General features: G+C 35.8%; 1 protein-coding gene across 3 annotated transcripts in view; it reads right to left on the bottom strand.

The window, feature by feature from the left end:
• The window catches only part of FOCAD (focadhesin), a 320136-nt gene that overhangs the window by 151497 nt on the left and 150910 nt on the right, over positions 1-17729 (bottom strand). For all 3 annotated transcript variants that reach the window (XM_045193625.3, XM_024558416.4, XM_045193626.3), the window contains exons 12-15: positions 7741-7845; positions 7247-7348; positions 6585-6715; positions 4480-4606 (exon numbers count right to left, since the gene is read on the bottom strand). In XM_045193625.3, coding sequence (XP_045049560.2) covers positions 4480-4606; positions 6585-6715; positions 7247-7348; positions 7741-7845 — 465 coding nt within the window. The remainder of the gene's footprint in view (positions 1-4479; positions 4607-6584; positions 6716-7246; positions 7349-7740; positions 7846-17729) is intronic.

Genomic DNA, 17729 nt, shown 5'->3' with positions numbered 1-17729 from the left:
ATAGGGATCTCAAGAGTAGTGAATAGATAAATCGCCACCAAATGCTGCTGGGAAATAGATTTATGACTATGCTGAATATTTTCATTCTTGAGACTCTTGGCAGCTAGAAATGCTCCACACATGATATCAATTAGGAGACAGAATAAACAGCCTCACAGAATGCACGCTGGCTCCTGTGGATAGCATGCTGGCAAAAAAACCAAAAGATTAGCTCAAAATTAGTAAATGTGACCTGGCAAAAGCCTCTGAATTGAGTGTATTTTACAACTTTAACACACATCACAGGACATAACAGCAGCAGTTTCACAACTAATGAACACACACAAAAGAAGCTTGGAAAGGCTTACAACAGAGAGATATGTTAGTACCTTCTGTGCTCATCAAGAGAGAATAGATTCTTTCTACTTTATTCAGATGAACATAAAGCTATTCATCACCAAACATAACAGAGAATATTTTTGTTATCAAAATTAACAATGATGCAATCAGTTTCAACAAATTCCATGACTCAGAACACTAGTAATATCTATAAGGAAAACGTGATAATTAACAATATTCATCTTCAGGAAATATCAATAAAATAGTGGGTTCATCCTCTAAACAAGAAAGAGAAATGAAAATACGGGATAAGAAAATAAGTACTCCTTACAATAAAATGAAGTTAACTGATTACTGGTATTGCTTTACAATTTATTAGTGTCCCCCTTATTACAAAAAAGATTTAAAGGGGCTAGTATCTATTTGTTAGAAAGACAACACGTTGAATTCTTATTTCATTTGCACCATTTGAGTTGAAGTTTCTTAAAAGTGAATTTTGATAAAAATATTATCTTGATTTTGGATTTCATAACATTAAAGAGAGAAGAAGTGGGGAGAGAGATACACAATGAGAAACAGAAATGACTTTAACCAAACAATTATTGAAGTATCAAAATAAGAAATAGGGCTTATTAAATAAAATACCTAGACATGACACCTCAATTCCTTTAGAGGACAAATGGAATGGGAGAGGCAAGGTAGTTCTATAGGCTAAATATTCGTATCCCCCTCCAAATCCGTATGTTGAAACCCTAATCCCCATGAGGATGGTATTATGAGATGGGATCACAAGGTGGATTAGATCACGAGGGTAGAATTTTCATGATTGGGATGAGTGTTCTTATAAAGAGACTCCAGAGACCTATCTTGTGTCTTCTGCTGTGTGGGGCTAGTGAAGAGACAGCTGTCTATGAGAACGATGACCATCTATGAACCAGGAAGTTTGCCCACACCAGACACTGAACATGCCCATACCTTGATCTTGGACTTCCCATACTCTAGAACTCTTAGAAATAAATGTTTGTTAATAAGCCATTTGATTTATGTTATTTTTGGTATAGCAGCCCAGACGGCCTCAGACAATAACACAGTATAAACTTAGGCTCAAAATTATTATTATAGGTAGTAGTTTGGATTGGGGAAATGGATTTGGGGCTAAATATTTAACAATCCATAATGGCCTCTGTTAAGTATGGAAACAAGTACCAAAAGCTTCCTCAACGGTGAAGGGATAGGATACCATTTGAAGAAAGAAATTAAGACACTATCATTATGTGAGTTTTAAGAGAAAGATTAAAAAAACCCAACTACTTAAAACCTTCCCGATGGCATTGACTATATCCAATTATGTGCCAATTTTTCAGAAGCAAGTTCAACATTTAAAGAGTACGTATAGGGGCAGAAATTATGCAAGGTATTTTTTTAGATTTTATTTAGTTTTAGAGAGGGGGAGGAAGGGAGAAAGAGAGGGAGAGAAATATCAATGTGTGGTTGCCTCTCAAGTGCCCCCTACTAGGGACTTGGCCCAACCCAGGCATGTGCCCTGACTGGGAATTGACCTGACGAGCCTTTGGTTCTCAGGCCGGCACTCAGTCCCCTGAGCCACACCAGCCAGGGCCATGCTAGTTCTTTTTTTGTGTGTAATATCCTTTTATCCTGGTTTGAAGAAATAGAGACTCAGGAGGTTAAGAAAATTAGACAAAGGATACACTAATAAATGTTCTATATCAGGTATAGTACCATGACCACCTAAAAAAATATGCTTTCTACCACATTAGAGGACATTTTTCATATCTGATAATAACTACAATGAATATCTTAAAGAAATAGAATAAGAAAAAATAGTATCACACTCTGAGAATTTCTTATGAGTTAATAAGCATCAATGGACAATAGAGCCTTAGAGTAACAGCAGAGGACAGATAGAGAGCACAACGGAATTATAGACCCAATGAGACAAAATTACTATTTGTTAGGGGGAAAAGTTAATTTCAGAAATAAACTGATTTCTATTTGGAAAAAATAATGAAAAGGATATACTACAAAATGGTAACAGTGGTCACGTTTTGGAGGTACTTATATGAAATTCGTTCTTCTCTCAAAACTTCTTTTAAAACTCATTTAAAAATCAGGTTTTATAAAAATAACAATTATTAAAGTGATACTTCCCAATTATAGATGACTGGAATTGAAGTAATAAAATACAAAAGTTCTTGGTTATGTGTAGTATTTCCCTGCTGTAATAGTCCTCTGCCACGAACTCTAAAAACTTTGCTAACTATTGGGTAATGAAACCCCACCTTTCGTACATACCAGTTCCTGAACAGTGATGACGCCTGCTAAAATAAGTGTTTACCCAAAAGAGCATTAGTTTACTCTTATACCCAGACCCTGAGTAAACACCTAACCTACATTTTCCTCATCAATAAAATAATGTTATAATCCCTGTATCACAGAGTTGAAGAACATAAATGAAAAGTGCTTCCTTAGCCCAGGGACATGAGCTTATAAACACTCAATACAGTCACTGCTTGCATTATTAAACTATATTCATTATCATCAAATCCACAATAATTACCATAAGCTAAAAGAACTCTACTTTGTCTCATTCTATAAAACTGATATAGAGGTCTGATCAGATACCTGGGGAGGAGCAGAGAGGGGCCACAGGAGGGGTTGCCTGAGGTAAAGATAAGCAGTCTAGGATGGTATTCGCTGAGAAGCTGAATGCCTCTGAAGCACATGGAGTTGTGGGCCAGAAGATTTAAAATAAAAGGAAGGCAGAGACTGGCTGTCTGGCTCTCTTCCTTGAGGATGCCTGGAGGACTGTGCTGCAGCTGCCTGCATTTCCCAAAAGACAGTGTTTGGGATGGGAGAAGAAACCCTGGGCACAGCCCAGGATCTGGTTGGCCTGGCAGGGGGTGGCAGGGTTATTCTTCTTCGGGTGTCCCAGAGGAGGCAGAAGCCTGTCATTCTTCCAAAATTGTATAACTTTTGTATCTCATGTTGTATTTTAGTTTGTATACTAATCCTAGAGAAATAAGATAATTAAACACTAACAGGGAATGATAGGGAAACTGAAAAATTAAAGAGTTTAGTCTTAATTGAGAGGTTTAAGTGATTAAGGGTATAACTAAAGAGTTAGAGTTTAGCCTTAATTGTAGACTTAAGTAATTAAAGCTGTAACTAAAGAGTTAAAGATTTTAGCCTTAATTAATAGACTCAAGTGACTAAGCATGTGGAAAGCTGTTATTCCAAAATTGTGTAGCTTCTGAATAAAGACTCCTTTTCTTTATCACCAAACCTTTGCCTCCAGAATTTTGCCTAGAAGGTGGTGGTAGGCGGCAGGCAGCAGGCCCCCACCTGCTGTTCAGTAACAAAACTTCAACTGTGTTCACTCTGTCATAAACCAAAGTATAAACAATGAATTATCACTGATGTAATTACCACATTTCTCCAAAACAATACAGATTCTCTGCTGTGCTGTAATTTGGGGAATGGTGTAAAGCTCAGAAAATGATGTAGAAGTTGAGTTCTAACATCAATCCATCCAATCTGATCACTAGGAAAGAAAGCTTCCTTTGCTAGTCTGCAGTAATTTTTGCTGGCTACAAAGCTACCATTAGCCAATGCCAATTTCCTCCACTCATCTGCTTGTAAGGCTATCTAATCACAAAACTAAGAAGCAAATGTATTCAAGAGTTCTCCTATAAGCAAAAGGTCCCCTTCTATATTAACAAAAATAGAGAATAAATAAGCCTCTCCAGAGAATGGCTATCTAACCATATATTCCAAGGCTACCCTCTACAAAGGATGTCTAAAGTAGAAGGCCTTGGTTCAGTCTTCAACCAAAAATCTGGGAATGAATATTCAAACATTCAGTTACTTGAATCTAATCTTACGTTCTTGTAACTAATATACCTTCTAAATCATTTGTTTAGAAAGCATACAAACCCATTAAAAAAAAAAAGCCTACTTCAGGAGGGTGAGGAAAGTAGGAGAGGGTGAAGGGAGGATAAACGGTGATGAAAAGAGATTTGAATTGGGTGATGAACACACAATACAATATACGGATGATCTATTATATAGAACTGTACCCCAGAAACCTATATAATTCTATTAACCAATGTCATCCCAATAAATTTTTTAAAAAAAGCGTACCTCAGCTTGGCAGAGCGCATGAAGACCTTGTAACACCAAGGCTGCTGGAGTAGCTTGATCAGGCTTGGTGCATTCATTCAGCACCTGGGAAATAGCTGCCAGCATATCTGCACCGTGCTGATAGGGCCTACAGGAAGCGACAGTTTTGAAAGAAGATTACAGCCAGAGAGCTACAGTACCACTCCCATGTCTTTTGCTTGAACCAAAAGCAGTAATGCTTTCCTTTACCCTTGTGCCTACTAAATATTGACCCTCATATAATAACGCCATGTATTTTTCTTCAAAGATTTTCATCATCATCATTCTTGCTCTGAGTTAAGGCTCATTTTTGATATAGAAATATCATCCAAAGACATTAAATAGTATTCTCCCTAAAGTATAAGTTGTCTGAATTGACAAAATTTCAAGCGTATAATGGTGAAAGGAACTTACTGAGATTATCAGGAAGAAGAGAGCTACCCCGCCTGGAAGTTGCTCAGGTATCAGACACTGGCTACAGAAGTGGGTATTGGACAGCGGATGATTTGTTACAGCAGTGATACTAGCTAACGTGGCTATACCTATCACAATGCCGATGAAGATGATGACAAAAAACAATAATAGGAATTATAACTGATGAAGCACCTATCCAGGCACTGTGCTGAATTCACTCACCCTTCCTCCTCCCACCTTCCTCTCCTTGTGATGCTACATATATTGTGCTATCCCCAGGATGTTTTTAACTGCATAAGAAAATGCTCAGGTCCCTCCATCCTCTGTGTTCCTTGTAACCCTGCAGTGATATAATAATACTTTTCCCTAGTTAACAAAATATCAATTGATGAAGTTGCCTGACTGGATTCTATACTTTCACTGTCTGACAAACGGAAATCATTTTCCAAAATGGGAAAATCTGTCAGATCTTGAGGTGGTAATTGACAGGAACACTGAATAACCTCTTAGTAGACCCTGACCTGGTCCGATATTTAACATCTCCTGAGCAGAGCTTTATGAATGCAAAATTAAAGTGTCAGATAATAATCTCTCACCTCTAAAATCTTTTCCATGCCAATACCTCGAGAGCATCCAAACTCTCAGGTGTTGTGTTCCATGTGTGGAACTTTGAGGCTGAGGTCATTTCTGTGTTGCCAGAAGGCTGAAACTTAGAAAAGGGGCAGAACTGCTGAGGCTTAGATATATTCTGATCCAAGATTTTACTTGAAACAGGAATCATCCCTGCTCTCAGCACCTGGGCCAGCCCATGCATTGCACAACTTTAGGAAGGACCATTCACAGGGTGGGTTTTGAAAAATGGGATATGTTCAGACAGTGCACTGGCTAAACATATGGAACGGCAGGATTATAGCTCATTTCGAATATATCAAATCTATTTCCTCCCTTAATATTTTTACCTTACTCTATTAAAGAAAAAAAAAAACCTGGCCAACTGGAGCTTCGCTTAGTGTTATTGCAGTCTTGTCCCCTCCTTCCTGTTTATCGGTTCATCCTCTGGAACAGCAGAGTCATCTCCCGAATAGCTGCATGTCTTTCTAAACCCTCTAGTACACATGGAAATTCAAGATCATGTCCTTCCTTGTAATAATTCCTGATAGTTAATTCCATTCAATGAGTCACCAAACAGGCCTTCTCAATGAAAACTAGATAAAAATCAGACATAACATAGGGAGAATGTAAGAACAGTTTGATTTCCCTCTACGAATAATGTGTAAAGTAGAAGGTCTTGCTTCACTCCTTCAAACAAAAATCTCTGGGAATGAATATCCAATCTTTGACAAAACTTCTTAGTTTTCAATGATTTATATATAGAAAAATAAAAATATATATCATGTTTTATTACAATACTAAACTGCTATCCCGAAAGATATAAATATCCTATAAAGCTGGATCAGCTATAAGACTAGGCCTGAACCGAAAAGACATGCTTGCTTCCCAAAATTATTTTCCAATATTACTAAATTTTACCATCAGAAAACTTAAATTGAAAATTTAAATATTACTCAAAATATTTTCTGCCTATCTTTCCTAGAGGCTTGCTCGCAAATAAAAAAATAAATGCAAAATAATATTATCGTGGTATACATGCCCAAGGGTTAAGCACATCTTACCTCTGCTTACATATGTCTCTGATGGATGCTGCTTTAGCAATCAGTTTTTCCCATTGGACTTCCTTGCCGACAGACAGAGAGGGCATGTCGGACATGGCCATGAACCGCTGCAGTTCAGGATAGACACGATCCTACCCAGACAAGTTCACAAAAAAGGCAATTTCCCAATTTCAGTTGAATAATCATTATCTACTTTTATGCAGCATTTTCATCTTCAAATTTCCCATCTGCATTGCAAAGTATAATGTATCTGTCCTAATCAGCAGAGAAGAATGCTGTTGTGATTGCCAGGGATTTTCTTACAGTCCCATGTACTGTTCATTTCATAAAACAAGAAAAAAGTGGCTAAATCAAACGCTAATGACAAAGGCTCTAATCACTTATAATCATATTTCTATTACTTTTTCCACGCAAATGGAAAACTAAATTTCGGAATTAAAGAAATAAGATTAGTTTCTATTCTCAGTTTCTCTCTGAGAGCCAATCACAGCTGACTGCATTACTGATCACAGGCATCGTGCTAAGTCAAAATTTCTCCAATGCAATCACTGATGTCACACAGTACTACTACATCAAACTCCCATCACACATAATGATGCAAATCAGTTTCTTCACTGAAAGAAACATGTTTAATACTCACACAAGTATGTGTCTGAGCTTACCTGCTTCTCCCACAAAGATGTCAACAAGCGCAAAGTGACAGCCCTTAGTTGTGGAGTGGTTCCGAGAAGTTGGATTACTCGTAGAATTTGTCCTATGCACACCTAGGAAATATTTTAAAAATTTAGGTTTCATAAATGTAAGTGTAGATAACACCCAAGTTACCAAGAGATTTTTAAAATCCCTTATTATGAAATAAACGGAAGCTTACTATAGTCTTACCCATCTTCTCAAAGGTTGGGGATAGCTTTAGGAAGAGTTACCTAGCAATCCTGAGAACATAACCTTACTTCAGATAGTAGCCAATGGAAAAACCTGGCTACTGATTTAAAAGAATTTCTTACATATTTTAATACATACTTGTGGCCCAACAAGGGAAGTAGTGATCATAGCAAAATTAAGGACTCAAAATTTCATATAATTACAACCAAAATTAAATGCATTACTTATGCCTTACTTTCTTTTTGCCCTAAAGTAAATTGGTTAATATACAAACCTTGTGAACACCAAGTGCAGGTAAAGTATATAAGATATCATTGTATAATACAGGTTCCAGTGGTCTTCCCAATTTGAACATCAAAACTGGAATCAAATTTGGTACCTAAAATGAATTTAAAGAAGATATTAACTATGCCTTATGAAAGAAATCAATCTATAAAGCAATTATTATTTCATTTCTATTCAGAGGAGTAAAATAAATATATGTAAATTAGAAGACTAAAAACTAAGTTAGCAATGTGTTGTTAATGGTAATTTTATAGTACCACTAGTATTCTATCTCTTTTAAAAGTAGCTTCCAAACACCAGTCAAAATAATGCTTTTTTTTCCTTAAACAACTATGATATGATATTTACTCTCAGCAACACAAAGCTAGTTAAGAGATATACTGCCCCCCCCAAAATTTACAATTCTAATGAGCAGCTAATACTTAGGATATATAAATAACAAAATAATTCCACATATTGAAATATTCAGTTATGTTATTCAATATGAAATGCTTAAAATCAGTTGGAAGGTGGGAAAGGTAAATAAGGTCCCATTTCAATCACTATGCATAACACAATGAAATGAGAAAAGCAATTCATCTGTGGATCAGAAGACTTAATACTGTTAAAGTAGTAATACTTCCTAAGTAGATCTACAGACTCATTGCAATCCCCACCAAAACACCAGCTGCCTTCTTTGGCAAAATTAAGGAAGTAATTGTAAAATTCATATGGAACAGCAAGGGACCCCGAAAAGTCAAAATAATCTTTTTCATTTTTTTATTACTTTTTTAATGTGAGGATTTATTTTCCTTTTTATTTTATTGTTTGTCATTACAGTTGTCCCAATATTTCCCCTTTTGGCCCCCTCCACTCACTCCACCCCCCAATCCTGATCTCACCTGTCTATACTGATCTCACCTATAAGTGGAACCTAATCAACAAAACTAACTAGCCAAAATAATCTTAAAAAAAAAAAAAAGAACAAAGTCTGAGAACTCAAACTTCCCAATTTCAAATTTTACTATAAAGTCACAGTATGGTACTGGCATAAAAATAAAAATATAGATCAATGGAAAAAAAAACCTCAAGAGTCCAGAAATAAATCCTTATATTAATGTTCAATTGATTTTTGACAAAAAATGCAAAGAAAATACACTGGGGAAGGAAGAGTCTCTTTGAAAACTGGTGCTGGCGTTAAAGCTTGGAACAAATTGATAAAAGTATGTTTATTAGTTGCAATTGCTGCAATTAAGAAGTGTGCATACTGGTTGACTAAGCATTTCACCTCTAAAGACTTAATAAAGAAATAATTGAACAAAAAAAAAAGAAAAGAAAACTGGTGCTGGGCTTCAACAACCAGACAGTCACAGGCAAAAGAATAAATTTGGATTCCTTACTCACACCACTTGTGAACATGAATTCAAAATAGGTTTTAGACCAAAATATAAGATATAAAAGTATGACTTAAGAAAAATATAGTTGACCCTTACAAGAACACACCAACTTCCCACATAGTCACAAATTCACATGTAACTACAAGAGTAAATTTTTGTGACCTTAGGTTAGACAAAGCCTTTTTCAGATGAGACAACAAAATCACAAGCAACAAAAGGAAAAACATAAATTTCACTAGTTAAAAATATTTGTCTGTCAAAAGATACTATAAAGAAAAATAAAAAGATGACCCATAAAATGGGTGAAAACATTTGCCAATCATATATCTAATAAGGACTTAGTATCCAAAATATATACAGAATTCTTGTAACTTAATAATAAAAGGAAAAATAACCCAATTTTAAAAGAGCAAAGAAGCTGAATAGCTATTTCTCTGAAGACAAACGGCCAATAAAGAGAGAAAAAGGTACTCAATCATCATTAGCCTTGACATCAATAAAAATCAAAACCAGAATGATATACAACTTCACACCCAACAGAACGCCTATACTAATAAAGAAGACAATAGCAAGTGTTGACAAGCATGTGAGGAAACTGAGTCCTGCATACACTGCTAGTGGAAGTGTAAAATGGTGCAAACCCTTCAGAAAACAGTCTGGGAGTTTCTCCAATGGTTAAAGAGAATTAACATGTGATCTAGCAATTCTATTCCTAGATATCTACCAAAAAGAAATAAAAACATGTATCCACCCAAAACTGGAACATAAATGTTCATAGCAGCATAATTCAGAACAGCCAAATAGCAGAAACAACCCAAAATGTCCATCAACTGATGAATGAATAAATAAAATGTAGTCTAGCCATACAATGTAATGTTATTTGGCCGTAAAAGGGAAAATGAATCAATATGGATAAAACATGAAAATATTATGTAAAGTAAAATAAGCCAGTCACAAAAGACCAATTATAATGTGATTCCATTTATACAAAATGTCCAGAATAGGCAAATCTATTTACAAAAATCTAATTACAAAAAGTAATTACTTAGGATTAGGGATCTGCAGGAAAAATGAGGTGGGATTGCTAATGGGTACAAGGTTTCTTAGGGGGAGTGATAAAAATGTTCTCAAATTATTTTTAATTATGTTTGCACAGCTCTGTAAATATACCAAAAGTCATTGTAGGGCACACTTTGATTTAATTATGTGGCACATGAATTATATCTTAATAAACGATTTTTATTAAAAATTTTTCTTATCCTCACCCAAGGACATTTTTTCGTTGCTTTTAGAGAGAGGATGAGGGAGAGGAGAGAGAGAGAGAGAGAGAGAGAAAAACATCGATGTGAGAGAGAAACGTCAATTGGTTACCTTCTTGTACACACTCCAATTAGGGCTCAACCCTGCCTAACCTTGTTATGTGCCCTGACTGGGACTCAAACTTGTGACCTTTCAGTCTATAGGATGACAATCCAACCAACTAAGCCACACTGGCCATAGCAAAGCTATTTTTATTTCAAAAATTCCATTCAAAGTTATTGAATGAATACCTACTATGAGCAAGAAACTACTTGAATGCACAAAAATTTTATTTTTCTTGGAGTGCATTTCAGTTTTATTGCTCAGAAACCTGTTGAATTTCTTTTATATGCTGTAATCTTAGAAATCCTATTCCTTCTTAACTTAGAAGGCATTTACTTTAATTCAATTTCAAGGAGGAAAAAATCTTAACCCCACCAACAAAAATGCAACAGTTAAAAATTAATTCACTAATGGCCTGACCATGTTATGTGAGGGCAGTGTTTAGAGCTATGTATATAATGGCTAAAGGCTCACAACACACAGCCAGAATTGATGACTTTTTTAGCAATTGCTGGGGCTCTATTACAACAGAAGTTTCATCATCCTCACCTTGAGCAAATGAAAGGAGACAAATTTTTGAATTGGCTTTATTCCCCATTTAAATTAAAAATAAAAGGTTATCTTAGATTGTCTGTATATGTCTCAGTGAATTAACCCTTCTGGGAAGATGTCTCCTCAGACACTTTGACAGATTCTTAGTTCTGGGAAGGGCAATCAGTACATTTAGTGGCATTTTATAAAATAATTTACTTAGTCCTATGACTTTTAAACAACTGTTTTAATTATATTGTCAGGGAAGAAATAAAGTACTCCATTTATACTAAAGAGTACAGTTCCTTTATGAGCCTCAGAACTAAAGAAGTATGTAAGGCTATCTATTTTCTCTAGTAAGATCAGAAATGAAAACATAAAATGGGAAATTTTTACAGTAAATCATCTTAGGCTTAAAGTCAAGGAACATGTATAAAGGACCCCTGGACAAAGACAACAGTGGCGGGGGATGGAATGTGGAAGGTGGGGATGGGTGGGGCAGGGGAGAGTAATGGGGGAAAATGGGGACAACTGTAATAGAACAATAACAAAAAAAAGAACACATTTTAAATCCAGAAATATAATAACCTTAGGCTTAGTATAGTTTTTGAATATATTATAACCCAAATTAAATCCACAGGTCAATGGGAAAAACACAAAAGAGGTGTTACTTCATTAGGAAAAGACATATAAATACACAAGTGTGGAAAATTTTTTTACATAAAGTATGGACTATTGTTTTCCTAGTGAAGTAATATATATATATATATATATATATATATATATATATGTATTTACTGATTTACTAGAAAGGTCATTATGAGCTCTAGATTCTTCTGCTCTTGGGCTTTCTATACTACAGAGGTAAAAAAGAGAATAAATGCTCTGATTTTATTTTAAATTTAAAATAAGCTGGTAAGTGCCCTGTAATTTACTGAATCAATACCTTTTGGGTTTCTGCCCTGGTTGGTGTGGCTCAGTGGGGTGAGCGTCGGCCTGCAAACTGAAAGGTCACCCGTTCGATTTCAGCCAGGCGCATGCCTGCATTGTGACGAGTTCCCCTGTTGGGGTGTGTGAGAGGCAACCAATCAATGTTTCTCTCCCTCTCTTTCTCCCTCCCTTTCCCTCTCTCTAAAAAATAAATACAATCTTAAAAAAAAAAGACTTTTGGGGTTTCTTAAAACTCAATGCTTTCTTTTCTCTCCTTCAGAACACAAGTCCTTGATAAACAAATTGATTTAGGATGATGGGATTACTAAGCAGCCCCCATTACACAGATTTCTCAGTAAAAATATTGACAGGCAAAGGGGACAAAGCATGATACATTCAAAGTGCTGAAAGGAAAAAAAAGAAAGCCAACCAAAAACTATATTAAGCAAAACTTTCCTTCAATAATAAAGGAAAGATATAGACTTTTCCAGATACTCAAAAGATGAGGTAGTTTATCTGTTAGACCTGCCTTATAAGAAATACTAACAGGAGTCCTTCAAGTTGAAAGGAAAGGATCCTAGCAAGCAACATACAAGCATAGGAAAGCATAAAGCCCACTGATAAAGGTAGCTATATAGAAAAACACGGAATACCATAATACTGGTACATAACTCACTTTTAGTTCTGACATAGAAGTTCAAAGACAAAAGAATGAGTATAACTATAAAAATATATTAACAGATAAACAATATAAAAAGATATAAGCTGTGATATCAAGAACATAATATGTCAAGGAGGATAAAAATGTAGAAATTTTGTATGGAATTAGAACTGTTATCAGCCTAAAATAGACTGTTATAACTATAAGATGTTTTCTATAAGCCCAACGGTAACCGCATGAAAATACCTATAGAAGATACTCAAAAGATAACGAGTAAGTTAACAAAGCATGTCACTGCCAAAAAATAAAAAATAAAAAAATAATGAATGAAATACAACATAAGATAGCAACAGAAAAAATAAAAGGGACAAAAGGCTGTAAGACAGACAGAAAACAATTAACAATATGGCAATAGTAAGTCCTTCCCTATCTGTAATTAGTTTAAATGTAAATGGAGTAAACTCCCCAGTCAAAAGTTAGAGTGACTAAAAGAATAAAAAACAAGATACAAATATTTGCTCTCTATAAGAGATTCACTTAACGTTTAAAGACACACATAGGCTAAAAGCAATAAGAGAAAAAAGGTATTCCACGGAAAAAGTAATCAAAAGAGAGCCCTGGCAGGTGTGGCTCAGTGGATTGAGTACCGACCTGTGAACCAAAGGGTCGCCAGTTAAATTCCCACTCATGGCACATACCTGGGTTGTGGGCCAAGCCCCCAGTAGGGGGTGTGTGAGAGACAACCACACATTGATGTTTCTCTCCCTCTCTTTCTCCTTCCCTTCCCCCCTCTCTAAAAATAAATAAATAAATAATTTTTTAAAAAAGAGGAACAGTATCCAAAAGAGAACAGGTATAATCATAGTTATATCATACAAAAGAGACTTTAACTACAGAACTGTCACAAGAGACATGGAAGAATATTATATAATGATAAAAGCATCAGTTCACTTGGAAGATAGACAATTATAAATATATATACACCCAACATCAGCTCAGTAAATGTATGCCCAAATATAGGAAGCAAACAAACATAAAGAGGAAAATCAAAACACAAATAATACAATATTTCATTACTCTGCTTTAAATAATGGGCAGAACATACAGACAGATCCACAAGGAAAGAGAAGAAATAAACAACATTGTAGATTAAATGGACCTATCATACATATATAGAGTATTCCATCCAAGAGCAGCAAAATAGAAATTCTTCTCTAACACACAGAACATCCTCCAAGAGAAATCACATGTTAGGTCACAAGACAATTTTCTTAGCAAATTTAAGAAGACTAAAATCATATCAACTACCTTTTCTGCCCACGGTGGAATGAAACTATAAGTTAATAACAGTAAGAAAACATTCACAAATGTATGGAATCTAAACAACACACTCTTGAACAAAAAATCCATCAAAGAATAAATCTAAAAGGAAACTAAAAAATATTTTGAGACAAACAAAAACAAAACAAAACAAAACACCAAAACTTACGGGATGCAGCATAAATAGCACTAAGAGAAAATTTTATAGGTGAATGCCTACACTGAAAAACAGAAAGGATCTCAAATAAACAAGCTAAATTTTATTTCAAAAAAGAAAAATAAACTAGGCCCAAAGGTAGCACAAGGAAGGAAATACTAAAATTAAACCAGAAATAATGAAATAATGAATAGAAAAGAAATAGAAAAAAAACAACCAAATTCAGTTGGTATTTTAAGAGATCAACAAAATTGACAACCATTTAGCTAGACTAAGAAAAAAAGAGAGAACTTCCAGCCAAGATGGAGGCATAGGTAGACACACTGTGTCTCCTCGCACAACCAAAAGAAGGACAACAACAAATTTAAAAAGAAAAAACAACCAGAACTGACAGAAAATCGTACGGTATGGAAGTCTGACAACCAAGCAGTTGAAGAAGAAACATTCATCCAGACTGGTAGGAGGGGCAGAGACAGGCAGCAAGGTGGAGAGGACTTGGACAAGCTGGCAGCTGGCTGAGCAGGCGGTCCCACATTCGCCTGCAGATAAACGGGGAATAACAACTGGGGAGCAAAACAGACCATGCAACACAGGGCTCCAGGGTGTGGAGATAAAGCCTCAAACCTCTGATTGAAAACACCTGTGGGGGCTGAGGCAGCAGCAGGAGAAACTCCCAGCTGCACAGCAGAGTTCACTGAAGAGACCCACAGGGTCGCAGAACATACACAAGCCCACCCACTGGGAATCAGCACCAGAAGGGCCTGATTTGATTGTGGATAGCGGGGGCAGTGACTAAAAACAGGCAGAGAGTGGAGCAAGCACCACTGTTCCCTCTCTGACCCCTTCCCCACATACAGCGTCAGAGCACAGCTACATGGGTTGCCCCACCCTGGTGAACACCTAAGGCTCCACCCCTTACTACATAACAGGTGCACAGAGACAACAAAAAATGGCCCAAATGAAAGAACAGATGAAAACTCCAGAAAAAATACAACTAAGCAATGAAGAGATAGCCAACATATCAGATGCACAGTTCAAAACACTGGTAATCAGGAAGCTCACAGAATTGGTTGAATTTGGTCACAAATTAGATTAAAAAAAAATGAAGGCTATGCTAAGTGAAATAAAGGAAAATGTACAGGGAACCAACAGTGACACGAAGGAAACCGGGACTCAAATCAACAGTGTGGACCAGAAGGAATAAAGAAACATTCAACCAGAAAAGAATGAAGAAATAGGAATTCAAAAAAATGAGGAGAGGCTTAGGAACCTCCAGGACATCTTTCAATGTTCCAACATCCAAATCATAGGGGTACCAGAAGGAGAAGAAGAAGAGCAAGAAATTGAAAACTTATTTGAACAAATAATGAAAGAGAACTTCCCTAATCTGGCAAAGGAAAAAGACTTCCAGGAAGTCCAGGAAGCTCAGAGAGTCCCAAAGGAGCTGGACCCAAGGAGGAACACACCAAGACACATCATAATTACATTACCCAAGATTAAAGGTAAGGAGAGAATCTTAAAAGCAGCCAGAGAAAAGGAGACAGTTACCTACAAAGGAGTTCCCATAAGACTGTCAGCTGATTTCTCAAAGGAAACCTTGCAGTCAAGAAAGGGCTGGAAAGAAGTATCGTGTTTTTGGACTATAAGACGCACTGGACCATAAGACATACCTAGGTTTTAGAGGAGGAAATAGGGGAAAAAAACCCACTCCACTGCTGCCCCCCCAACCAGTGAGCCAGGTGAGCTACATTTGGGCTATAAGATGCACCCCGCTTTTCATCCCGAATTGGGGGGTGCGTCTTATAGTCCCAAAAATACAGTATTCCAAGTCATGAAAGGCAAGGACCTACATCCAAGATTGCTCTATCCAGCAAAGCTATCATTTACAATGGAATGGCAGATAAAGCTCTTCTCAGATAAGGTCAAGTTAAAGGAATTCATCATAACCAAGCCCTTATTATATGAAATGTTAAAAGGATTTATCTAAGAAAAAAAGATCAAAAATATGAACAGTAAAATGACAATAAACTCACAGTTATTAACAACCACACCTAAAACAAAAACAAAAATGAACTAAGCAAACAAGTAGAACAGGAACAGAATCACAGAAATGGAGATCATATGGAGGGTTATCAATGAGGGAGTGGGAGGGGGACAGAAGGGGAAAAGGTACAGAGAATAAGTAGCATAAATGGTAGGTAGAAAATATACAGGGGGAGGTTAAGAATAGTATAGGAAATGTAGAAGCCAAAGAACTTATATGTACGACCCATGGACATGAACTAAAAGGGGGGAATGTAGGCGGGAGGGGTTGCACAGGGCAGAGGAGAATAAAGGGGGGGAAATGGGACAACTGTAATAGCGTAATCAATACAATATATTTTTTTAAAAGAAAAAAAAGAGAAAAGACTCAAATAAAATCAGAAATGGAGACATTACAACTGATACAACAGAAATAAAAAAGATTATGAGACAATTGTATATAATACTATAACAAATGAAAAAGCCTAAAAGAAATGGGTAAACTCCTAGAAATATAAAATTTATCAATACTGAATTGTGAAGAAATAGAAAATCTGAACAGACGAATAACATAGGAGATTAAATCGGCAATCAAAAACCTCCCAACATAGAAAAACCAGATGGCTTTACAGTTGAATTCTACCAAACATTTAAAAAAGAACTAACATGAATCCTTCTTAAACTACTCCCAAAAACTGAAGAAGCAGGAACACTTCCAAACTCATTTTAAAGACCAGCACTACTCTCATACCAAAGCCAAAGAAAGACACTACCATAAAACAAACAAAACACTACCTGCCAATATCCCTAATAAACATAGATGCAAAACTGCTCAACAAAATACAAGCAAAGAGAAGTCAACAGCACTTTAAAAGTATCATACACTATGACCAAGTGGAATGTATTCCTGGGATGCAAGAATGGTTCAACATAGGAAAATCAATGAATATTCTAAATTACATTAACAGAATGAAGGATAAAAATCAGACAATCATCTCAAGAGACACAAAAACATTTGACAAAACTCAACACCCTTTCATGAGTTAAAAAAAAAAAAGCAATAAACTTGAAATGGAAGGGAATCACTTCAACATAATAAAATCTCTTTATAAAAAGTTGATAGCTGATACCAAATTGAACATTAAAAGATTGAAAGCTTTCCCTCTACGATCCAGACCAAGTCAAGAATGCCCACTCTTGCCATTTCTACATTTCTATTCATAGTACATAATATTAGTAGAACATAGAACATAATACTGAAAGTGCCATCCAGGGCAATTAGGCAAGAAAAAAAAAAGTCATCCAAATCAGAAAGGAAAAAGTAAATTTATCCCTCACAGATGACATAATCTTATAGGTAGAAACCCTAAAGATCCCACATAAAAACATTAGTTAAAACTAATAAATTAAGTAAGAAAAGTTGCAGAACACAAAAACAACAGAAACAACAAGTTGTATTTTCGTATACTAACAGCAAACGACCTCAAAAGTTTTAAAAATCTCTTCTACCATCTCACCAAAAAAATAAATTCATTAAATACTTAAGAATAAATTTAACTATGAAAGTGAAGGCTTGTATACTAAAAACTACAAAACATTGCTAAACAAATTAAACAGGA

This window comes from Desmodus rotundus, chromosome 1, assembly GCF_022682495.2.
Source record: "Desmodus rotundus isolate HL8 chromosome 1, HLdesRot8A.1, whole genome shotgun sequence".
NCBI lineage: Eukaryota > Metazoa > Chordata > Mammalia > Chiroptera > Phyllostomidae > Desmodus > Desmodus rotundus.
Note: the sequence above shows the minus strand (reverse complement) of the source record. Positions and strands in the feature narration are given on the sequence as shown.